At 45.8% G+C, this 27,101-nt stretch overlaps 1 protein-coding gene across 1 annotated transcript in view; it reads right to left on the minus strand.

Annotated features, from left to right (window-relative positions):
- Window positions 1-27,101, minus strand: part of MAB21L3 (mab-21 like 3) — a 126,600-nt gene that overhangs the window by 52,979 nt on the left and 46,520 nt on the right. The window contains exon 4 of the mRNA XM_069202975.1: window positions 25,841-25,912. Coding sequence (XP_069059076.1) covers window positions 25,841-25,912 — 72 coding nt within the window. The remainder of the gene's footprint in view (window positions 1-25,840; window positions 25,913-27,101) is intronic.

Genomic DNA, 27,101 nt, shown 5'->3' on the forward strand with positions numbered 1-27,101 from the left:
GAGTGCCCTGTGCCCTTCCGCATGCTGCATCCAGCCCTAGTGCCCAGACAGAAGCCCATGTGCCCTTCTTCAGGCTTTATACAGCCCTAGTACCCAGACAGAGGGCCATGTGCCCTTCCGCATGCTTCATTCAGCCCTAGTGCCCGGACAGAGGCCCATGTGCCCTTCCGCATGTTTTATCCAGCCCTAGTGCCCGGACAGAGGCCCCAGTGCCCTTCTTCATGCCTCACCCAGCCCTAGTGCCCGGACAGAGGCCCCTGTGCCCTTCTTCATGCTTCACCCAGCCCTAGTGCCCAGACAGAGGCCCCTGTGCCCTTCTTCAGGCTTCATGCAGCCCTAGTGCTCGGACAGAGGCCCCTGTGCCATTCTTCAAGCTTCACCCAGCACCAGTGCCCGGACAGACGCCCTTGTGCCCTTCTTTATGCTTCACCCAGCTCTAGTGCCCTGACAGGGACCCCTGTGCCCTTCTTCAAGCTTCATCCAGCCCTAGTGCCCTGACAGGGGCCCCTGTGCCCTTCTTCATGCTTCATCCAGCCCTAGTGCCCAGACAGGGGCCCCTGTGCCCTTCTTCATGCTTCACCCAGCTCTAGTGCCCGGACAGAGGCCCCTGTGCCCTTCTTCATGCTTCATCCAGCCCTAATGCCCAGACAGAAGCCCCTGTGCCCTTCTTCATGCTTCATCCAGCCCTAGTGCCCAGACAGAAGCCCCTGCGCCCTTCTTCATGCTTCATCCAGCCCTAGTGCCCAGACAGAGGGCCCTGTGCCCTTCCGCATGCTTTATCCAGCCCTAGTGCCCTGACAGGGGCCCCTGTGCCCTTCTTCATGCTTCATCCAGCCCTAGTGCCCTGACAGATGCCCCTGTGCCCTTCTTCATGCTTCATCCAGCCCTAGTGCCCGGACAGAGGCCCCTGTGCCCTTCTTCAAGCTTCATCCAGCGCTAGTGCCCGGACAGAGGCCCTGTGCCCTTCTTCATGCTTCATCCAGCCCTAGTGCCCATACAGAGGCCCCCGTGCCCTTCTTCAGGCCTCATCCAGCCCCAGTACCCGGACAGACGGCCCTGTGCCCTTCTGCATGCTTCATCCAGCCCTAGTGCCCAGACAGAGGCCCTGTGCCGTTCTTTATCCTTCACTCAGCCCCAGTGCCCTGACAGGGGCCCCTGTGCCCTTCTTCAAGCTTCATCCAGCCCTAGTGCCCTGACAGATGCCCCTGTGCCTTTCTTCAGGCTTCATCCAGCTCTAGTGCCCAGGCAGAGGCCCCTGTGCCCTTCTTCATGCTTCATCCAGCACTAGTGCCCAGACAGAGGGCCCTGTGCCCTACTGCATGCTTCATCCAGCCCTAGTGCCCAGACAGAGGTCCAGGTACCCTTCTTCAGGCATTATCCAGCCCTAGTGCCCAGTCAGAGGGCCCTGTGCCCTTCCGCATGCTTCATCCAGCCCTAGTGACCGGACAGAGGCCCATGTGCCCTTCCGCATGCTTCAGCCAGCCCTAGTGCCCGGACTGAGGCCCCTGTGCCCTTCTTCATGCTTCACCCAGCCCTAGTGCACAGACAGGGGCCCATGTGCCCTTCTTCATGCTTCACCCAGCCCCAGTACCCGGCAGATGCCCCTGGCCCTTCTCCATGCTTTATCCAGCCCTAGTGCCCACACAGAGGCCCCTGTGCCCTTCTTCATGCTTCATCCAGCCCTAGTGCCCAGACAGATGCCCCTGTGCCCTTCTTCAGGCTTCACCCAGCCTTAGTGCCCAGACAGAGGCCCCTGTTCCCTTCTTCAGGCCCCAATTATTTTAGGAAAACAATGGGTTCATTAAACTCAGTTAAACAAATAGGTCATCAATGCTTTGACTGTAATACAAGACCAACATTATTTTATGATTGCAGTTTTTACTTTTAATTCATTCTTTGACAATTTTGACAGAAACAAACTACAGTGAAAATTGCAATTTGTTCCCAATGAAAAAAACACCATCTAGCAACCGACAAACAACAAGAAGCCTGAACTGAACGGGAGAGACTTTTAATATCGAAGAGTTGTCAGGTGTGAACATACAATTGTATCTTGCCTCTGTCCGTATTGTTTTTCATTGTGGGTTTTATTTTTTTTCACTGTATAGTATAAAATATACACAATATATAGAAAATTAAATGAACTAAAATAAAATATAAACAGAAAAAACTGTAAACTGCTTTATTAAAAAATAATTGTTTTGAACAATGTAGTAAATAGTAAAATAGGAAAACCCTCAAAATCTAATTAACTTAAAATAATATAAACATAAAAAAAAATAACAAAAACAAAGCATACAAAAAATGAAAAAATAATTAATTATATAAATCCAGTTTCACCAACAGTACGGAAACTGCTGAACTTCAGAGGCAGTAGATTCACTATTTCATTTCCAGTCTAAGCCACAGTAGGTAAAGTGTTGGACTTCAAAGGGATTGCATACAAGAATACAAGTCTCATTCATTTACTAAAAATATTTAAATACCTAAAAAAAAAAAAATTATAGTGCATAGAAAAAATAAATATTACATTAAGAAAAATATGAAAAAATTTAAACTATAAAATAAAAATTAAAAACAACAAAAAATATTGCTTACAATAACATTCACTTGCATAACTACAAAAAACAAATTTTCAAATATGTACCAAATAATTTAAAATAAATTAATACTTCAAAACACAATTAACATTTAAAAACAAAAATCAGTATGCGGACAACATTTCAAAAACACCTACCATTTAATTAACTAAGAATGTAAACGAAACAAATAACTAATATAATAGGTACAACAGTAAAATTATACATAAGTAATTTTCAATTAATCAATTACATTTAACTAACAATTTTTATAAAAAATATTATAACTTTTGTACACTATTCACCTGCAAAACAAAACACAGGGCCCAATTTTGATATTGGTGAACGGAGTAATCTTCGTTACCCTGGGAGAGGACTATTCATCCACCACACAGAGTCCACCCGCCAAATTTATAAATGACCGCCAAGCTGGTAGTCATTTATAAAGAATTGGCAGGGGCCACCGTCATAGCAGCTCCTGTCATGTATTCTCCTGTTTGGTGAATGGCTCCGTCAGCGATACAGAGCCCGGCACCAAACAATATACTTTCTTCATTTTCAAAAAGAAAATCCCAAAAGTAGAAAATAAATGTTCCTCTCGCCTTGGGAGTCCACTCTCATGGCGGTGGGAGCATTTAGCAGTTTTCACGGGCCCTTACCACCAGAGTTTCCGTAGCGGTGACGGGCAGTGAAAACTGTGCTGCATTCCACCCATCGAAGTGAGGTGGGTGGAATGACAGGTCAGTTTCCATCGGCTTTTACTCCGCAGGGCTGTCCGAAAGGATGATTCACAGTGGAGACAGAGTAGTCTCCGCTGTGATTAATACTAAGGTCACCCGCATATAAATTTGGCGGGTAGGCCGCATTCTTGGCAACAAGGATACTCCGTTGCCATTGCAATGCATTATCCTTACCACCAAGAATGAAATCGTGCCCACGGTATTAAAAATACATGCATTATAAAGATATATAAAAATTAAAATGCACATAAAAATAAATAAAACACTATAAAAAACAACAAATAAAAAAATTATTAATTTACATCATTAATATTCAATTAAATGTTTAACTAACATAAAATAAATGTATATTAAATGTAAATACAATATACCTTAATTAGCTTTCCACTGTTTTTTCCTACAAATTCAACAAGGCACTAATAAAATTTCACTTGTTGTCGTTAATAATACAATTGACATATACATTAAACTTAACAATTTACACTGAAAAATATAACAACAATATAAACAACAAACATCGTTACTCATCCATTAAATAGTTCATTTACAATCAAAAACTGATTATCCTCAAATTTAAATTCTTTATAAATTCATTACCTCCCCTTCCACTATAAAGACAATAACCCACTTTTATACTGTAAATTACTAATTACATTATACAAATAAATCACTAAAACACTTAAAATTGGAAACTATGTTATAAAAAAATATTAGTAAATATTTTATCAATACTAGCACCTAAAATTAATACATTAACTAAAAAGTATTACATTTATTAAAAAACAATACTTTTACAACTATATTCAGGAAAAAAAATTAAAAACAGCAACATTGTTGAAAATTATATTATTTACCAACGAATGCAATTTTCTTGCCAATAATAGTCTGTCCCACGATACTTTGGCAGTAACTATGGGCCTGACTACGAGTTTGGCAGGACCGCCAAATCAAGGGAAGGACCCCACCGCCATGGAGGTGAGGTTCCCCTCGTCCCCCCAATTACAAGTTTTCCGCCGCTCTGACCTGGCTGACTGGCAGAAACCTTGAAATAGAGAGTTCCCGTTGGTCTGACTGGTGGGGACAGTGCTACAAGATAGCACACATACCCTTGAAGGAGCCAAGTGCTATCTCCTAGCACATAGGTGTAGGAGGCTGGCCTGGCTTGTAGTGGGTACCAGAGGTACTTACACCTTGTGCCAGGTCCAGTTATCCCTTATTAGTGTAGAAGAGGTGTTTCTAGCAGCTTAGGCTGATAGAAGGTAGCTATGGCAAAGCAGCTTAGGCTGAACTAGGAGACATGCAAAGCTCCTACTATACCACTGGTGTCATATGCACAATATCATAAGAAAACACAATACACAGAAGTACTAAAAATAAAGATACTTTATTTTTATGACAATATGCCAAAAGTATCTCAGTGAGTACCCTCAGTATGAGGATAAGATATATACACAAGATAGATGTACACAAACCAAAATTATGCAGGTAATAGCAAGAAAAGTAATGCAAGCAATGTAAAGTTACAGTAGATTGCAATAGGACCACATAGGTATAGGGGCACCACAAACCATATACTCCAAAAGTGGAATGCGAACCACGAATGGACCCCAAACCTACGTGAGCTTGTAGAGGGTCGCTGGGGCTGTAAGAAAACAGTGAGGGTTAGAAAAATAGCCCACCCCAAGACCCTGAAAAGTAGGTGTAAAGTGCACCTACTACCCACAGAGAGCACAGAAGTTGTGATAGGGGGATTCTGCAGGAAGAACAAACACCAGCAATGCAGCAACAGTGGATTTCTGGACCCGAGTACCTGTAAGACAAGGGGACCAAGTCCAACAGTCGCAACAGTGTAGAGAGCGGGCAGGAGCCCAAGAAATGCCAGCTGAGGGTGCAAGGAAGCTGCCACTGGGTGGAAGAAGCTTGGTGTTCTGCAAGAACGAAGAGGACTAGGAACTTCCCCTTTGTAGAATGGATGTCCCACGTCGTGAAGAAGCTTGCAGAGGTGTTCCCACGCAGAAAGACTGCAAACAAGCCTTGCTAGCTGCAAGGGTCGCGGTTAGGATTTTTGGATGCTTCTGTGGCCCAGGAGGGACCAGGATGTCGCCACTTGGATGAGGAGACAGAGGGGGCGCCCAGCAAGTCAGCGAGCCCTCACAGAAGCAGGCAGCACCCGCAGAAGTACCTGAACAGGCGCTTAGGAGAAAAGTGAACAAGAGTCCACCCAAAGTCACAAAAGGGAGTCCCACGATGCCGGAGGACAACTCAGAAGGTTGTGCACTGCAGATTAGAGTGTCGGGGACCCAGGCTTGGCTGTGCATGAAGGAAATCCTGGAAGAGTGCACAGGAGCCGGAGCAGCTGCAAATCACGCGGTACCCAGCAATGCAGTCTGGCGTGGGGAGACAAGGACTTACCGCCACCAAACTTGGACTGAAGAGTCACTGGACTGTGGGAGTCACTTGGACAGAGTTGCTGGATTCAAGGGACCTCGCTCGTCGTGCTGAGAGGAGACCCAGGGGACCGGTGATGCAGTCTTTTGTTGCCTGCGGTTGCAGGGGGACGATTCCGTCGACCCACGGGAGATTTCTTCGGAGCTTCTAGTGCAGAGAGGAGGCAGACTACCCCCACAGCATGCACCACCAGGAAAGCAGTCGAGAAGGCGGCAGGATCAGCGTTACAGAGTTGCAGTAGTCGTCTTTGCTACTTTGTTGCAGTTTTGCAGGCTTCCAGCACGGCCAGCAGTCGATTCCTTGGCAGAAGGTGAAGAGAGAGATGCAGAGGAACTCGGATGAGCTCTTGCATTCGTTATCTCAGGAAATCCCCAAAGCAGAGACCCTAAATAGCCAGAAAAGAGGGTTTGGCTACTTAGGAGAGAAGATAGGCTAGCAACACCTGAAGGAGCCTATCAGAAGGAGTCTCTGACGTCACCTGCTGGCCCTGGCCACTCAGAGCAGTCCAGTGTGCCAGCAGCACCTCTGTTTCCAAGATGGCAGAGGTCTGGAGCACACTGGAGGAGCTCTGGGCACCTCCCAGGGGAGGTGCAGGTCAGGGGAGTGGTCACTCCCCTTTCCTTTGTCCAGTTTCGTGCCAGAGCAGGGCTGAGGGGTCCCTGAACCGGTGTAGACTGGCTTATGCAGAAATGGGCACCATCTGTGCCCATGAAAGCATTTCCAGAGGCTGGGGGAGGCTACTCCTCCCCTGCCTTCACACCATTTTCCAAAGGGAGAGGGTGTAACACCCTCTCTCAGAGGAAGTCCTTTGTTCTGCCTTCCTGGACCAGGGCTGCCTGGACCCCAGGAGGGCAGAAACCTGTTGCCAAACGATATTCCAATTCTGTACCCATAATACGTTTCCCTCGCCCCACTATACCACCTGGCACTGAAAGTGGGTGAAACAGGCTTCAAAATGCAACCTTATGGTATGCCAAGCATGGTGCAGATTAGTCAAAGGGCTGAAATTAAATTGAAAGCTCTCTAGGTGAGTTCCTGTGTGATGAATTTAAAAAGCAGAAGAAATGTTCATGACATTTTACAAGCATGGCATCTATCCTAAATGTTCACAAACATCACTGGTCTTGGACAAGAGAAATAAAACCACATAGAAGATCGGTGAGGGAGCAGCTTGGATCCTGGAACTTAATATCCTCCACCATTTGTGAAAATAAAAAGAATACTTCAACAAAGTTGGCATGGGTAAGCCATGGAGGGATCGAGTGTCACAATTCCCACCTACAAGCTTCAAGTCCAGTTAAGACCAGGGTTCATAAACCCCATCCAAAACAAACATCATTTAAAACAAACATATCCAGGGGAGGTGCCCAGAGCTCCTCCAGTGTGTCCCAGACCTCTGCCATCTTGGAAACAGAGGTGTTTGTGGCACACTGGACTGCTCTGAGTGGCCAGTGCCAGCAGGTGACTTCAGAGGCTCCTTCTGATAGGCTCTTACCTCTCTTGGTAGCCAATCCTCCTTCCTAGGTAGCCAAACCTCCTTTTCTGGCTATTTAGGGTCTCTGCTTTGGGGATCTCACCAGATAACAAATGCAAGAGCTCATCAGAGCTCTTTTGCATCTCCCTCTTCACCTTCTGCCAAATGATCGACCGCTGACTGCTCAGGATGCCTGCAAAACCGCCACAAAGTAGCAAGACGACTACTAGCAACCTTGTATCGCTTCATACTGGCAGCTATCCCGACTGTTTCCAGGTGGTGCATGCTCTGGGGGTAGCCTGCCTCCTCTCTGCACCAGGAGCTCTTAAGAAATCTCCCGTGGGTCGATGGAATCTTCCCCCTGCAACCGCAGGCAACAAAAGACTGCATCACCGGTCCTCTGGGTCTCCTCTCAGCACGACGAGCGAGGTCCCTTGAATCCAGCAACTCTGTCCAAGTGACTCCCACAGTCCAGTGACTCTTCAGTCCAAGTTTGGTGGCGGTAAGTCCTTGTCTCCCCACACCAGACTGCATTGCTGGGAACCGCAACTTTTGCAGCTACTCTGGCCTCCGTGCACTTCCGGTTGAAATACTTTGTGCACAGTCCAGCCTGGGTCCACGGCACTCGAACCTGCATTGCACGACCTTCTAAGTTGTCCTCCGGCGACGTGGAACTCCTTTGTGCGACTTCAGGTGAGCACCGTTTCACTCCACTTTGTAGTGCCTGTTCCGGCACTTCTGCGGGTGCTGCCTGCTTCTGAGAGGGCTCCTTGTCTTGCTCGACGCCCCCTCTGTCCCCAGACGCAATTGGTGACATCCTGGTCCCTCCTGGGCCACAGCAGCATCCAAAAACCCTAACCGCACGATTTGCAGCTAGCAAGGCTTGTTGGTGGTCTTTCTTCAGGAAAATACTTCTGCACGACTCTCCACGACGTGAGGAATCCGTCCTCCAAAGGGGAAGTTCCTAGCCCTTGTCGTTCCTGCAGAATCTTCAGCTTCTACTGTCCAGAAGCAGCTTCTTTGCACCCACAGCTGGCATTTCCTGGGCATCTGCCCATCTCCGACTTGCTTGTGACTTTTGGACTTGGTCCCCTTGTTCCACAGGTACCCTCGACTGGAAATCCATCGTTGTTGCATTGCTGGTTTGTGTCTTTCCTGCAGAATTCCCCTATCACGACGTCTGTGCTCTTTGGGGAACTTTAGTGCACTTTGCACTCACTTTTCAGGGTCTTGGGGTGGGCTATTTTTCTAACCCTAACTATTTTCTAATAGTCCCAGCGACCCTCTACAAGGTCACATAGGTTTGGGGTCCATTCGTGGTTCGCATTCCACTTTTGGAGTATATGGTTTGTGTTGCCCCTATCCCTATGTGTCCCCATTGCATCCTATTGTAACTATACATGGTTTGCACTGTTTTCTAAGACTACACTGCATATTTTTGGTATTGTGTACATATATCTTGTGTATATTTGTTATCCTCATACTGAGGGTACACTCTGAGATACTTTGGCATATTGTCATAAAAATAAAGTACCTTTATTTTTAGTATATCTGTGTATTGTGTTTTCTTATGATATTGTGCAAGTGACACTAGTGGTACTGTAGGAGCTTCACTCGTCTCCTAGTTCAGCCTAAGCTGCTCTGCTAAGCTACCATTATCTATCAGCCTAAGCTGCTAGACACCCTATACACTAATAAGGGATACCTGGGCCTGGTGCAAGGTGTAAGTACCCCTTGGTACTCACTACAAGCCAGTCCAGCCTCCTACATCATTCACAGAGACTAACAGATACTAATGTTCAGATACGCGTGCACACATCCAACTGAGATGCAGGTATCATGCACAGACACTACCAGGTACTAATGTTCAGATACTAGTGCAGACAGCACCTGAGATACAGGTATCATGCACAGAGACGAACGGATACTAATGTGCAGATACTTGTGCAGACATCTACCTTATATGCAGGTATCACGCACAGAGGCTAACAGATACTAATGTTCATATACTTGTGCATACGTCACCTGAGATGCAGGTATCATGCACAGAGACGAACGGATACTAATGTGCAGATACTTGTGCACATGACACCTGAGATGCAGGTATCATGCACAGAGTCTAACAGATACTAATGTTCAGATACTCGTGCACACAGCTACTAGACATGCAAGTATGTGGAGAAGTGTGGCACAATGGTTAGAGGGGCAGACCCTGAAGCAGAGATCTGGCTCAAGACCAGCGTTCAAGTCCCGCTTCGGCAGGTCTTGGGCTCAATTCCCCTTGACCAGATAATTCTCGCCTCGTGCCTAATCTAATTCATGGGTCCCACTCTGCAACTCTGGGCAATAGCTTGCTTAATCTCCACAACGGCCCCAACAGCGCTTGGATGCCTGGCTTCACCCTGGGGGTGCTCAGGAGTGGGCGCCTCACAGGGAAAAGCCAGGAGGGGTTCCATAGCGGTATGAGTACAGCGCCTTGAGACCCTAACGGGTGAGTAGTGCGCTATACAAGTGATAATTTACATTTACATTTACATTTTTACATTTTATCATGCACAGAGACTAACAGATACTAATGTTCAGATACTCATGCACACATCACCTGAGATGCAGGTATCATGCACAGAGACTAACAGATACTAATGTGCAGATACTCATGCACACAGCCTCCAGACATGCAGGTATCATGCACAAAGGCTAACAGATACTAATGTGCAGATACTCATGCACACATCACCTGAGATGCAGGTATCATGCACAGAGACTAACAGATACTAATGTTCAGATACTCATGCACACATCTACCTGAGATGCAGGTATCATGCACAGAGGCTAACAGACACTAATGTTCAGATACTCGTGCACACATCTACCTGAGATGCAGGTAGCATGCACAGAGACTAACAGATACTAATGTGCAGATACTCGTGCACACAGCCTCCAGACATGTAGGTATCATGCACAGAGACGAACAGATACTAATGTTCAGATACTCATGCACACAGCTACCAGACATGCAGGTATCATGCACAAAGGCTAACAGATACTAATGTGCAGATACTCATGCACACGTCACCTGAGATGCAGGTATCATGCACAGAGACTAACAGGTAGTAATGTTCAGATACTCATGCACACAGCACCTGAGAAGCAGGTATCATGCATGCAGACCAACAGATACTAATGTCCAGATAGTCATGCACACATCACCTGAGATGCAGGTAGCATGCACAGAGACTAACAGATACTAATGTTCAGATACTCATGCACACATCACCTGAGATGCAGGTATCATGCACAGAGACTAACAGATACTAATGTTCAGATACTAGTGCACACATCTACCTGAGATGCAGGTATCATGCACAGAGGCTAACAGACACTAATGTTCAGATACTCGTGCACACATCTACCTGAGATGCAGGTAGCATGCACAGAGACTAACAGATACTAATGTGCAGATACTCGTGCACACAGCCTCCAGACATGTAGGTATCATGCACAGAGACTAACAGATACTAATGTTCAGATACTCATGCACACATCACCTGAGATGCAGGTATCATGCACAGAGACTAACAGATACTAATGTTCAGATACTAGTGCACACGTCACCTGAGATGCAGGTATCATGCACAGAGGCTAACAGACACTAATGTTCAGATACTCGTGCACACATCTACCTGAGATGCAGGTAGCATGCACAGAGACTAACAGATACTAATGTGCAGATACTCGTGCACACAGCCTCCAGACATGTAGGTATCATGCACAGAGACTAACAGATACTAATGTTCAGATACTCATGCACACATCACCTGAGATGCAGGTATCATGCACAGAGACTAACAGATACTAATGTTCAGATACTAGTGCACACGTCACCTGAGATGCAGGTATCATGCACAGAGGCTAACAGACACTAATGTTCAGATACTCATGCACACATCTACCTGAGATGCAGGTAGCATGCACAGAGACTAACAGATACTAATGTTCAGATACTAGTGCACACATCTCCCTGTGATGCAGGTATCATGCACAGAGACTAACAGATACTAATGTGCAGATACTCGTGCACACAGCCTCCAGACATGTAGGTATCATGCACAGAGACTAACAGATACTAATGTTCAGATACTCATGCACACATCACCTGAGATGCAGGTATCATGCACAGAGACTAACAGATACTAATGTTCAGATACTCATGCACACAGCCTCCAGACATGCAGGTATCATGCACAGAGACTAACAGATACTAATGTTCAGATACTCATGCACACATCACCTGAGATGCAGGTATCATGCACAGAGGCTAACAGACACTAATGTTCAGATACTCGTGCACACATCTACCTGAGATGCAGGTAGCATGCACAGAGACTAACAGATACTAATGTGCAGATACTCGTGCACACAGCCTCCAGACATGTACGTATCATGCACAGAGACTAACAGATACTAATGTTCAGATACTCATGCACACATCACCTGAGATGCAGGTATCATGCACAGAGACTAACAGATACTAATGTTCAGATACTAGTGCACACGTCACCTGAGATGCAGGTATCATGCACAGAGGCTAACAGACACTAATGTTCAGATACTCGTGCACACATCTACCTGAGATGCAGGTAGCATGCACAGAGACTAACAGATACTAATGTTCAGATACTAGTGCACACATCTCCCTGTGATGCAGGTATCATGCACAGAGACTAACAGATACTAATGTGCAGATACTCGTGCACACAGCCTCCAGACATGTAGGTATCATGCACAGAGACGAACAGATACTAATGTTCAGATACTCATGCACACAGCTACCAGACATGCAGGTATCATGCACAAAGGCTAACAGATACTAATGTGCAGATACTCATGCACACGTCACCTGAGATGCAGGTATCATGCACAGAGGCTAACAGACACTAATGTTCAGATACTCGTGCACACATCTACCTGAGATGCAGGTAGCATGCACAGAGACTAACAGATACTAATGTTCAGATACTCGTTCACACAACTACCAGACATGCAGGTATCACGCACAGAGACTAACAGATACTAATGTTCAGATACTAGTGCACACATCTCCCTGTGATGCAGGTAGCATGCACAGAGACTAACAGATACTAATGTGCAGATACTCGTGCACACAGCCTCCAGACATGTAGGTATCATGCACAGAGACGAACAGATACTAATGTTCAGATACTCATGCACACAGCTACCAGACATGCAGGTATCATGCACAAAGGCTAACAGATACTAATGTGCAGATACTCATGCACACGTCACCTGAGATGCAGGTATCATGCACAGAGACTAACAGGTAGTAATGTTCAGATACTCATGCACACAGCACCTGAGAAGCAGGTATCATGCATGCAGACCAACAGATACTAATGTCCAGATAGTCATGCACACATCACATGAGATGCAGGTAGCATGCACAGAGACTAACAGATACTAATGTTCAGATACTCATGCACACATCACCTGAGATGCAGGTATCATGCACAGAGACTAACAGATACTAATGTTCAGATACTAGTGCACACATCTACCTGAGATGCAGGTATCATGCACAGAGGCTAACAGACACTAATGTTCAGATACTCGTGCACACATCTACCTGAGATGCAGGTAGCATGCACAGAGACTAACAGATACTAATGTGCAGATACTCGTGCACACAGCCTCCAGACATGTAGGTATCATGCACAGAGACTAACAGATACTAATGTTCAGATACTCATGCACACATCACCTGAGATGCAGGTATCATGCACAGAGACTAACAGATACTAATGTTCAGATACTAGTGCACACGTCACCTGAGATGCAGGTATCATGCACAGAGGCTAACAGACACTAATGTTCAGATACTCGTGCACACATCTACCTGAGATGCAGGTAGCATGCACAGAGACTAACAGATACTAATGTGCAGATACTCGTGCACACAGCCTCCAGACATGTAGGTATCATGCACAGAGACTAACAGATACTAATGTTCAGATACTCATGCACACATCACCTGAGATGCAGGTATCATGCACAGAGACTAACAGATACTAATGTTCAGATACTAGTGCACACGTCACCTGAGATGCAGGTATCATGCACAGAGGCTAACAGACACTAATGTTCAGATACTCGTGCACACATCTACCTGAGATGCAGGTAGCATGCACAGAGACTAACAGATACTAATGTTCAGATCCTAGTGCACACATCTCCCTGTGATGCAGGTATCATGCACAGAGACTAACAGATACTAATGTGCAGATACTCGTGCACACAGCCTCCAGACATGTAGGTATCATGCACAGAGACTAACAGATACTAATGTTCAGATACTCATGCACACATCACCTGAGATGCAGGTATCATGCACAGAGACTAACAGATACTAATGTTCAGATACTCATGCACACAGCCTCCAGACATGCAGGTATCATGCACAGAGACTAACAGATACTAATGTTCAGATACTCATGCACACATCACCTGAGATGCAGGTATCATGCACAGAGACTAACAGATACTAATGTTCAGATACTAGTGCACACATCTACCTGAGATGCAGGTATCATGCACAGAGGCTAACAGACACTAATGTTCAGATACTCGTGCACACATCTACCTGAGATGCAGGTAGCATGCACAGAGACTAACAGATACTAATGTGCAGATACTCGTGCACACAGCCTCCAGACATGTAGGTATCATGCACAGAGACTAACAGATACTAATGTTCAGATACTCATGCACACATCACCTGAGATGCAGGTATCATGCACAGAGACTAACAGATACTAATGTTCAGATACTAGTGCACACGTCACCTGAGATGCAGGTATCATGCACAGAGGCTAACAGACACTAATGTTCAGATACTCGTGCACACATCTACCTGAGATGCAGGTAGCATGCACAGAGACTAACAGATACTAATGTTCAGATACTAGTGCACACATCTCCCTGTGATGCAGGTATCATGCACAGAGACTAACAGATACTAATGTGCAGATACTCGTGCACACAGCCTCCAGACATGTAGGTATCATGCACAGAGACGAACAGATACTAATGTTCAGATACTCATGCACACAGCTACCAGACATGCAGGTATCATGCACAAAGGCTAACAGATACTAATGTGCAGATACTCATGCACACGTCACCTGAGATGCAGGTATCATGCACAGAGGCTAACAGACACTAATGTTCAGATACTCGTGCACACATCTACCTGAGATGCAGGTAGCATGCACAGAGACTAACAGATACTAATGTTCAGATACTCGTTCACACAACTACCAGACATGCAGGTATCACGCACAGAGACTAACAGATACTAATGTTCAGATACTAGTGCACACATCTCCCTGTGATGCAGGTAGCATGCACAGAGACTAACAGATACTAATGTGCAGATACTCGTGCACACAGCCACCAGACATGTAGGTATCATGCACAGAGACGAACAGATACTAATGTTCAGATACTCATGCACACAGCTACCAGACATGCAGGTATCATGCACAAAGGCTAACAGATACTAATGTGCAGATACTCATGCACACGTCACCTGAGATGCAGGTATCATGCACAGAGACTAACAGGTAGTAATGTTCAGATACTCATGCACACAGCACCTGAGAAGCAGGTATCATGCATGCAGACCAACAGATACTAATGTCCAGATAGTCATGCACACATCACCTGAGATGCAGGTAGCATGCACAGAGACTAACAGATACAAATGTTCAGATACTCATGCACACATCACCTGAGATGCAGGTATCATGCACAGAGACTAACAGATACTAATGTTCAGATACTAGTGCACACATCTACCTGAGATGCAGGTATCATGCACAGAGGCTAACAGACACTAATGTTCAGATACTCGTGCACACATCTACCTGAGATGCAGGTAGCATGCACAGAGACTAACAGATACTAATGTGCAGATACTCGTGCACACAGCCTCCAGACATGTAGGTATCATGCACAGAGACTAACAGATACTAATGTTCAGATACTCATGCACACATCACCTGAGATGCAGGTATCATGCACAGAGACTAACAGATACAAATGTTCAGATACTAGTGCACACGTCACCTGAGATGCAGGTATCATGCACAGAGGCTAACAGACACTAATGTTCAGATACTCGTGCACACATCTACCTGAGATGCAGGTAGCATGCACAGAGACTAACAGATACTAATGTTCAGATACTAGTGCACACATCTCCCTGTGATGCAGGTATCATGCACAGAGACTAACAGATACTAATGTGCAGATACTCGTGCACACAGCCTCCAGACATGTAGGTATCATGCACAGAGACTAACAGATACTAATGTTCAGATACTCATGCACACATCACCTGAGATGCAGGTATCATGCACAGAGACTAACAGATACTAATGTTCAGATACTCATGCACACAGCCTCCAGACATGCAGGTATCATGCACAGAGACTAACAGATACTAATGTTCAGATACTCATGCACACATCACCTGAGATGCAGGTATCATGCACAGAGACTAACAGATACTAATGTTCAGATACTAGTGCACACATCTACCTGAGATGCAGGTATCATGCACAGAGGCTAACAGACACTAATGTTCAGATACTCGTGCACACATCTACCTGAGATGCAGGTAGCATGCACAGAGACTAACAGATACTAATGTGCAGATACTCGTGCACACAGCCTCCAGACATGTAGGTATCATGCACAGAGACTAACAGATACTAATGTTCAGATACTCATGCACACATCACCTGAGATGCAGGTATCATGCACAGAGACTAACAGATACTAATGTTCAGATACTAGTGCACACGTCACCTGAGATGCAGGTATCATGCACAGAGGCTAACAGACACTAATGTTCAGATACTCGTGCACACATCTACCTGAGATGCAGGTAGCATGCACAGAGACTAACAGATACTAATGTTCAGATACTAGTGCACACATCTCCCTGTGATGCAGGTATCATGCACAGAGACTAACAGATACTAATGTGCAGATACTCGTGCACACAGCCTCCAGACATGTAGGTATCATGCACAGAGACGAACAGATACTAATGTTCAGATACTCATGCACACAGCTACCAGACATGCAGGTATCATGCACAAAGGCTAACAGATACTAATGTGCAGATACTCATGCGCACGTCACCTGAGATGCAGGTATCATGCACAGAGGCTAACAGACACTAATGTTCAGATACTCGTGCACACATCTACCTGAGATGCAGGTAGCATGCACAGAGACTAACAGATACTAATGTTCAGATACTCGTTCACACAACTACCAGACATGCAGGTATCACGCACAGAGACTAACAGATACTAATGTTCAGATACTAGTGCACACATCTCCCTGTGATGCAGGTAGCATGCACAGAGACTAACAGATACTAATGTGCAGATACTCGTGCACACAGCCTCCAGACATGTAGGTATCATGCACAGAGACGAACAGATACTAATGTTCAGATACTCATGCACACAGCTACCAGACATGCAGGTATCATGCACAAAGGCTAACAGATACTAATGTGCAGATACTCATGCACACGTCACCTGAGATGCAGGTATCATGCACAGAGACTAACAGGTAGTAATGTTCAGATACTCATGCACACAGCACCTGAGAAGCAGGTATCATGCATGCAGACCAACAGATACTAATGTCCAGATAGTCATGCACACATCACCTGAGATGCAGGTAGCATGCACAGAGACTAACAGATACTAATGTTCAGATACTCATGCACACATCACCTGAGATGCAGGTATCATGCACAGAGACTAACAGATACTAATGTTCAGATACTAGTGCACACATCTACCTGAGATGCAGGTATCATGCACAGAGGCTAACAGACACTAATGTTCAGATACTCGTGCACACATCTACCTGAGATGCAGGTAGCATGCACAGAGACTAACAGATACTAATGTGCAGATACTCGTGCACACAGCCTCCAGACATGTAGGTATCATGCACAGAGACTAACAGATACTAATGTTCAGATACTCATGCACACATCACCTGAGATGCAGGTATCATGCACAGAGACTAACAGATACTAATGTTCAGATACTAGTGCACACGTCACCTGAGATGCAGGTATCATGCACAGAGGCTAACAGACACTAATGTTCAGATACTCGTGCACACATCTACCTGAGATGCAGGTAGCATGCACAGAGACTAACAGATACTAATGTTCAGATACTAGTGCACACATCTCCCTGTGATGCAGGTATCATGCACAGAGACTAACAGATACTAATGTGCAGATACTCGTGCACACAGCCTCCAGACATGTAGGTATCATGCACAGAGACTAACAGATACTAATGTTCAGATACTCATGCACACATCACCTGAGATGCAGGTATCATGCACAGAGACTAACAGATACTAATGTTCAGATACTCATGCACACAGCCTCCAGACATGCAGGTATCATGCACAGAGACTAACAGATACTAATGTTCAGATACTCATGCACACATCACCTGAGATGCAGGTATCATGCACAGAGACTAACAGATACTAATGTTCAGATACTAGTGCACACATCTACCTGAGATGCAGGTATCATGCACAGAGGCTAACAGACACTAATGTTCAGATACTCGTGCACACATCTACCTGAGATGCAGGTAGCATGCACAGAGACTAACAGATACTAATGTGCAGATACTCGTGCACACAGCCTCCAGACATGTAGGTATCATGCACAGAGACTAACAGATACTAATGTTCAGATACTCATGCACACATCACCTGAGATGCAGGTATCATGCACAGAGACTAACAGATACTAATGTTCAGATACTAGTGCACACGTCACCTGAGATGCAGGTATCATGCACAGAGGCTAACAGACACTAATGTTCAGATACTCGTGCACACATCTACCTGAGATGCAGGTAGCATGCACAGAGACTAACAGATACTAATGTTCAGATACTAGTGCACACATCTCCCTGTGATGCAGGTATCATGCACAGAGACTAACAGATACTAATGTGCAGATACTCGTGCACACAGCCTCCAGACATGTAGGTATCATGCACAGAGACGAACAGATACTAATGTTCAGATACTCATGCACACAGCTACCAGACATGCAGGTATCATGCACAAAGGCTAACAGATACTAATGTGCAGATACTCATGCACACGTCACCTGAGATGCAGGTATCATGCACAGAGGCTAACAGACACTAATGTTCAGATACTCGTGCACACATCTACCTGAGATGCAGGTAGCATGCACAGAGACTAACAGATACTAATGTTCAGATACTCGTTCACACAACTACCAGACATGCAGGTATCACGCACAGAGACTAACAGATACTAATGTTCAGATACTAGTGCACACATCTCCCTGTGATGCAGGTAGCATGCACAGAGACTAACAGATACTAATGTGCAGATACTCGTGCACACAGCCTCCAGACATGTAGGTATCATGCACAGAGACGAACAGATACTAATGTTCAGATACTCATGCACACAGCTACCAGACATGCAGGTATCATGCACAAAGGCTAACAGATACTAATGTGCAGATACTCATGCACACGTCACCTGAGATGCAGGTATCATGCACAGAGACTAACAGGTAGTAATGTTCAGATACTCATGCACACAGCACCTGAGAAGCAGGTATCATGCATGCAGACCAACAGATACTAATGTCCAGATAGTCATGCACACATCACCTGAGATGCAGGTATTATGCACAGAGGCTAACAGACACTAATGTGCAGATACTCGTGCACACATCTACCTGTGATGCAGGTATCATCCACAGAGGCTAACAGATACTAATGTTCAGATACTCGTGCACGCGTCACCTGAGATGCAGGTATCATGCACAGAGACTAACAGATACTAATGTTCAGATACTAGAGCACACGTCACCTGAGATGCAGGTATCATGCACAGAGACTAACAGATACTAATGTGCAGATACTTGTGCACACGCCACCTGAGATGCAGGTATGATGCTCTCCACCCACATCCCGCCCCCACTGCCGCCTGGCCCATGTCCAGCGCCTCCCTCAAGGCTTTCTCCCGCGGCTTCCAAGCGCTAGAATGGATTACATTCACACTTCTGTTGTAGTGAACCCCCGTTCCACGTTCAGCGCTGAGCCATAAGCGCAAGTTCCGGAAATAAAAATAAAAATAGACTGATGGCACACTGACTGTCTGGGGGTCACCTGTGATATGTTATTCCTCAAGCAGTGGAGTGTTTGTGACTCACTGGAGTCCACACTGCTAGGGTAGGGCACAGGAGCATAGGATTGTGGGTAGTACAGACATGCTCAGTGCCACCCGGGATTCCAGACTGACGGTACACTGACTCTCTGTGGGTCACCTGGGATATGTTATTCATCTGGGGTATGTGATTCCTCATACTGACGGAGTGTTTGTGACTCACTGAAGTCCACAGTGCTAGGGTAGGGAACGGGAGCATAGGATTCTGGGAAGTTCAGACATGCTCAGTGTCACCTGGGCTCAGAGACCGATGGTACACTGACTGACTGGGTGTCACCTGGGATATGTTATTCCTCATGCAGTGGAGTGTTTGTGACTCACTGAAGTCCACACTGCTAGGGTCGAGCACAGGAGCATAGGATTCTGGGTAGTTCAGACATGCTCAGTGCACCTGGGCTCAGAGACTGATGGCACACTGACTGTCTGGGGGTCACCTGGGATATGTTATTCCTCATGCAATGGAGTGTTTGTGACTCACTGAAGTCCACAGTGCTAGGGTAGGGCACAGGAGCATAGGATTCTGGGTAGTTCAGACATGCTCAGTGTCACTTGGGCTCAGAGACTGATGGCACACTGACTGTCTGGGTGTTACCTGGGATATGTTATTCCTCATGCAGTGAAGTGTTTGTGACTCACTGAAATCCACAGCGCTAGGGTAGGGCACAGGAGCATAGGATGCTGGGTAGTTCAGACATGCTGAGTGCCACCTGGGCTCAGAGACTGATGGCCACACTGACTGTCTGGGTGTCACCTGGGATATGTTATTCCTCATGCAGTGGAGAGTTTGGCACTCACTGAAGTCCACACTGCTAAGGTAGGGCACAGGAGCATAGGATTCTGGGTAGCTCAGACATGCTCAGTGCCTCCTGGGCTCACAGACTGATGGCACACTGACTCATTGGGGGTCACCTGGGATATGTTATTCATCTGGGGTATGTTATTCCTCACACTGACGGAGTGTGTGTGACCCACTGAAGTCCACAGTGCTAGGGTAGGGCACAGGAGCATAGGATTCTGGGTAGTTCAGACATGCAGAGTGCCACCTGGGCTCAGAGACTGATGGCACACTGACTGTCTGGGTGTTACCTGGGATATGTTATTCCTCGTGCAGTATAGTGTTTGTGACTCACTGAAGTCCACACTGCTAGGGCAGGGCACAGGAGCATAGGATTCTGGGTAGTTCAGACATGCTCAGTGCCACCTGGGCTCAGAGTCTGATGGCACACTGACTGTCTAGGTGTCACCTGGGATATGTTATTCCTCATGCAATGGAGTGTTTGTGACTCACTGAAGTCCACAGTGCTAGGGTAGGGCACAGGAGCATAGGATTCTGGGTAGTTTAGACATGCTGAGTGCCACCTGGGCTCAGAGACTGATGGCACACTGACTGTCTGGGTGTTATCTGGGATATGTTATTCCTCGTGCAGTACAGTGTTTGTGACTCACTGAAGTCCACACTGCTAGGGTAGGGCACAGGAGCATAGGATTCTGGGTAGTTCAGACATGCTCAGTACCACCTGGGCTCAGAGTCTGATGGTACACTGACTGTCTAGGTGTCACCTGGGATATGTTATTCCTCATGCAGTGGAGTTTTTGTGACTCACTGAAGTCCACAGTGCTAGGGTAGGGCACAGGAGCATAGGATTCTGGGTAGTTCAGACATGCTGAGTGCCACCTGGGCTCAGAGACTGATGGCACACTGACTGTCTGGGTGTTACCTGGGATATGTTATTCCTCGTGCAGTACAGTGTTTGTGACTCACTGAAGTCCACACTGCTAGGGTAGGGCACAGGAGCATAGGATTCTGGGTAGTTCAGACATGCTCAGTGCCACCTGGGCTCAGAGTCTGATGGTACACTGACTGTCTAGGTGTCACCTGGGATATGTTATTCCTCATGCAATGGAGTGTTTGTGACTCACTGAAGTCCACAGTGCTAGGGTAGGGCACAGGAGCATAGGATTCTGGGTAGTTCAGACATGCTGAGTGCCACCTGGGCTCAGAGACTGATGGCACACTGACTGTCTGGGTGTTACCTGTGATATGTTATTCCTCGTGCAGTACAGTGTTTGTGACTCACTGAAGTCCACACTGCTAGGGTAGGGCACAGGAGCATAGGATTCTGGGTAGTTCAGACATGCTCAGTGCCACCTGGGCTCAGAGTCTGATGGTACACTGACTGTCTAGGTGTCACCTGGGATATGTTATTCCTCATGCAGTGGAGTGTTTGTGACTCACTGAAGTCCACAGTGCTAGGGTAGGACACAGGAGCATGGGATTCTGGGTAGTTCAGGGGTGCTCGGTGCCACCTGGGCTCAGAGACTGATGGTACACTGAACTGACTGGGGGTCACCTAGGATATGTTATTCCTCATTGCACTGACTCTCAGGGTTCCATCTGGGAGTCCACAGGGCACCATGACTGGCACTGCCACACATTTGGGGTGAGCTGCAGTGCGTGCGTGGGTAATGTTTTTAACATTTTCGTCAGATTGACTTAAATATTGAGCTGTGTTCCCTACACTAAAACCGTGTTTATATTCACAACCCAGCTCTGGCAGACTCACACTCAATCACACATTTCACAACCTTCCACTGGAGAGGGGGAATTCCCAAGGTTCAGCCCCAGACACAAACACACCCAATGCTTTGGTGTGTCTGCCAAGTCCCTGCTAGTGTATATAACAAAAATAGCTAACACGAAAAAAACAAATCATTATTCAACAATGCATAATAGGTCACACTCGAAATTCAAATCGAAAATAGTTTACACAAAACAGTTAATCCCTCAAACACCGCAGGTCCTGGCAGCCACCCCGATTCATACAATATTGGGTACATGCACGCGGGTTATAAATATCGTAAAACTAAAACACACTTTCGTTTGTAAAACAAATACTTGTTTGTTTTTTTGCATGATCCATTTACTAATGAGTATTTTAGCGTTTCATCCAAAACACAGCGGGTTATAAACGGGAAAATGAAACTAACTCACTTTACAGTTCATAGCAACTTGAGGCCTCTTTTGCCCTTCAAAATAGAGATATTAACGTCTCAAAATGTTGTTATAATTCATACTATATATCATTAGTAATATATATAATTAATACATAAATTGCATTTTTTGGTTTCTACAAAAATCAATTTCAGTTTACTTTCTCAAATACTTTACAGTGTACAGAGTGTGAAGTTTGTTTCTCACACAGAAATAGGCGCATTTGGATTTGCAAATGTTAAACGAATCTGTTCTTTAATTTATGTAGGAATGTGAGGTTTTGCAGTCTCTCAAAATAATACCAGGTTTAGAGATCCGAGTATGGAACAGAAATGTGTTTACATTTTGGTAAACGTATGATGGTGTTTAACAGAGTGCCTCGAGCAAGCTATATTTAGCCAAGTACCTTTAGGATGAGCTGTTTCACACACGTGTTTATTAAATTCCTTATTTTGAGAATTTGCTAATTTTGTACAGTGTTACTGAATTAGCTGTTCATAGATCTGGCTTTTATTTTATGTAGGTAGCAGATAGCTATCGAGAGGCTTGAATAACCTGAGTGTGTCTCGCCTGCTCTCTCCTCCCAGCCACAACACGAGTCATTGTCGTCATCCTCTACAGGTGTTCAGAAGATGCAGGTACAGGCCACAGGCCCCTCCTTCTTGCCATCACACGCCCCTGAAGCTTGTCCAGGTGAACCAGCGCACACAGAGCGCTAACCTACACTGCCAGAATACACAGTTTTAAATAAGGCTCCCGGTTTTCCGTTTTTACAGATAAATACAGCCAGAAAATAATGGGCCTGCTTTAGAGCTTAGCAGAGGGGAATATTCTGTCACATACCTGACGGATATCTATTCACCGTATTACGGTCTCCGTAGGCTGTAATGGGGCTTAATACAGCAGACGAGCTATCCCGTAGGCTGTAATGGGGCTTAATACAGCAGACGAGCGATCCCGTAGGTTGTAACGGGGTCTTAATACAACAGACGAGCTATCATGTAGGCTGTAATGGGGCTTAATACAACAGACGAGCTATCCTGTAGGATGTAATGGGGTCTTAATACAGCAGACAAGCTATCCCGTAGGATGTAATGGGGTCTTAATACAACAGACGAGCTATCCCGTAGGATGTAATGGGGTCTTAATATAGCAGACGCGCTATCCCGCAGGTTGTAATGGGGTCTTAATACAACAGACGAGCTATCCCGTAGGATGTAATGGGGTCTTAATACAACCGACGAGCTATCCCGTAGGATGTAATGGGGTCTTAACACAGCAGACGAGCTATCCCGTAGGATGTAATGGGGCTTAATACAGCAGATGAGCTATCCCGTAGGATGTAATGGGGTCATAATATAGCAGACGAGCTATCCCGTAGGATGTAATGGGGTCATAATATAGCAGACGAGCTATCCCGTAGGATGTAATGGCATCTTAAAACAGCAGACAAGCTATCCCGTAGGATGTAATGGGGTCTTAATACAGCAGACGAGCTATCCCGTAGGATGTAATGGGGCTTAATACAGGAGACGAGCTATCCCGTAGGATGCAATGGGGTCTTAATACAGCAGACAAGCTATCCCGTAGGATGTAATGGGGTTTAATACAGCAGATGAGCTATCCCGTAGGATGTAATGGGGTCATAATATAGCAGACGAGCTATTCCGTAGGATGTAATGGGGTCTTAACACAGCAGACAAGCTATCCCGTAGGATGTAATGGGGTCTTAATACAGCAGACGAGCTATCCCGTAGGATGCAATGGGGTCTTAATACAGCAGACAAGCTATCCCGTAGGAAGTAATGGGGTCATAATATAGCAGACGAGCTATCCCGAAGGATGTAATGGGGCCTTAACACATCAGACGAGCTATCCCGTAGAATGTAATGGGGCTTAATACAGCAGACGAGCTATCCCATAGGATGTAATGGGGTCTTAATACAGTAGACGAGCTATCCCGTAGGATGTAATGGGGCTTAATACAGCAGATGAGCTATCCCGTAGGATGTAATGGGGTCTTAACACAACAGACGAGCTATCCCGTAGGATGTAATGGGGTCTTAATACAGTAGACGAGCGATCCCGTAGGCTGTAATGGGGCTTAATACAGCAGACGACCTATCCTGTGGGCTGTAATGGGGCTAAATACAGCAGACGAGCTATCCTTCACGTTTGTGACAGAGTATTCCCCTCCGCCAAGATCTAAACCAGGTCCTATGTCTTTCCCGTCTGTGTTTATTTTTAAAATAAAAAAAATACTGAAAATTGTCCTTCCAATGAGTGAATTTCCATGCTGTCTGTTGTAAATTCCAAGACAACAGGTGAGCAAATAGACTGCACGGGGAGTTAAAAACAGGGTAAGATATCTTTAAATACAGCCATAGGTTAAAATATATTTGTATATAATGCTAACATTTACCTGTGGGTGTAGTGTTCTGCTATATTTGGCTGCTGAATTTGCTAAAACGTGACAGGTATCAAAGTATGAGTGCATGTTTATCACTTCAATAAATGTGGAAATGTACAATTTTTGATTCCACTTATTCACAAACCACAAAGAAAATCTGGATAAATACTAATAAGTATGGCCAAAAATAAATGTAGAGAAATACAGACGGAAATGTTAAAAAAATAAATACCATAAAATCCGTGAGCCCTAGTTTTCATATTGCACCACCAAAATGTTGTCACCCGAGTATCTACTGCCACAGTGTTGTGAAGGTAAATATATGTAGGTAAGTGTGGGTTTACTGTACATACATCCAGATGTAGGACCCTTGAGATATATATATATATAAATATATATATATATATATCCTCAAGATATGCAGATGTGGAGTTAAAATAGCAAACCTATGCGAACCTATATATACACTCACCTTCGTAACAATGTGGACGTCTATATTTTAACTACAATATTTGGATCACAAATTAATTCTACTATTTTTATGAAGATACTATTTTTCTGTCCGGGTTAAGACAGAACAGTAATCGTGAAGCAGTGTGTGACAGTATAGGAACAGTGATAAGGACCGTAAAGAGGGTGGGGGAGGGGTGGTATGTCAGCGGTCTGGGTGTAGTCGGCGGTAAGGGGGTGGGACTCAGGCAGGGATCTAGTTAAAGGGATAGTTTTTTAAGGGTGAGGTTGGATGGTGTGGAGGAAGGTAAGCATGACTTGGATTGAACATATAGGGCTGGCAACTACGGGAGAAGGATAGTCAATCCCGTGATGGCTTCCGCTCAGTACCTGGATGGAGGGGTGCAGAATGCGCTTCCCACGCAGGAGCGAAGTCCACTTGGCCACTAGGTCTGGAGAATCCTGCAAGCAGCAAAGGAGGAGAGAAAGCAAAGGTAAGACAGAGGCAGAACGAGAAAAGGTTAAGATGAGCCTGGAAGCAAGTCCTGGAAGTGAGCTAATAGGGGAACAGCTGGTGGCAAGTTTGGTTCGAGTGGCGAAGGGGAATACTGGAGCCAACGAAGCAAGGCGATCTAGGAAACAGCGGACGCCCCGCCTCACCCTTCCCCTTAAAACACCATCCTCACCCCTTAAGAGTTTGCTAGCACCCTGAAAGACAGAACCAGCAGCCCTAAGAGAGAAACAGCAGCCCTAGGTGTAGGAAAGTACCATCTTGCCCGGCATGTTACCCCCAATGTTTACTTGTGTGTATGTTTGTTTTTGCCTGTGTCACTGGGATCCTGCTAGCTAGGACACCAGTGCTCATAATATATGCCCTGTATGTGTTCCCTGTGTGGTGCCTAACTGTCTCACTGAGGCTCTGCTAATCAGAACCTCAGTGGTTATGCTCTCTCTGCTTTTAAAATTGTCACTGCAGGCTAGTGACTAATTTTACCAATTCTGATTGGCACACTGGAACGCCCTTATAATTCCCTAGTATATGGTACCTAGGTACCCAGGGTATTGGGGTTCCGGGAGATCCCTATGGGCTGCAGCATTTCATTTGCCACCCATAGGGAGCTCAGACAATTCTTACACAGGACTGCCACTGCAGCCTGAGTGAAATAACGTCCACGTTATTTCACAGCCATTTTACACTGCACTTAAGTAACTTATAAGTCACCTATTTGTCTAACTCTCACTTAGTGAAGGTTAGGTGCAAAGTTACTAAGTGTGAGGGCACCCTGGCAACAGGTCAAGGTGCCCCCACATTGTTCAGGGCAATTTCCCTGGACTTTGTGAGTGCGGGGACACCATTACACACGTGAACTACATATAGGTCAATACCTATGTGGAGCTTCACAATGGTAACTCCGAACATGGCCATGTAACATGTCTAACATCATGGAATTGTCCCCCCAATATCAATCTGGAAGTTGGGTGCCAATCCCATGCATCCCCGGCGCTCCAGCATGGACCCTGAGAACTGCCAAACTAGCTCTCTGGGGTTTTCACTGCAGCTACCGCTGCTGCCAACCCCTCATACAGGTTTCTGCCCCACCTGGGGGCTGGGCAGCCCAGTCCCAGGAAGGCAGAACAAAGGATTTCCTCT

Source organism: Pleurodeles waltl, chromosome 8, assembly GCF_031143425.1.
Source record: "Pleurodeles waltl isolate 20211129_DDA chromosome 8, aPleWal1.hap1.20221129, whole genome shotgun sequence".
NCBI classification, from domain to species: Eukaryota; Metazoa; Chordata; class Amphibia; order Caudata; family Salamandridae; genus Pleurodeles; species Pleurodeles waltl.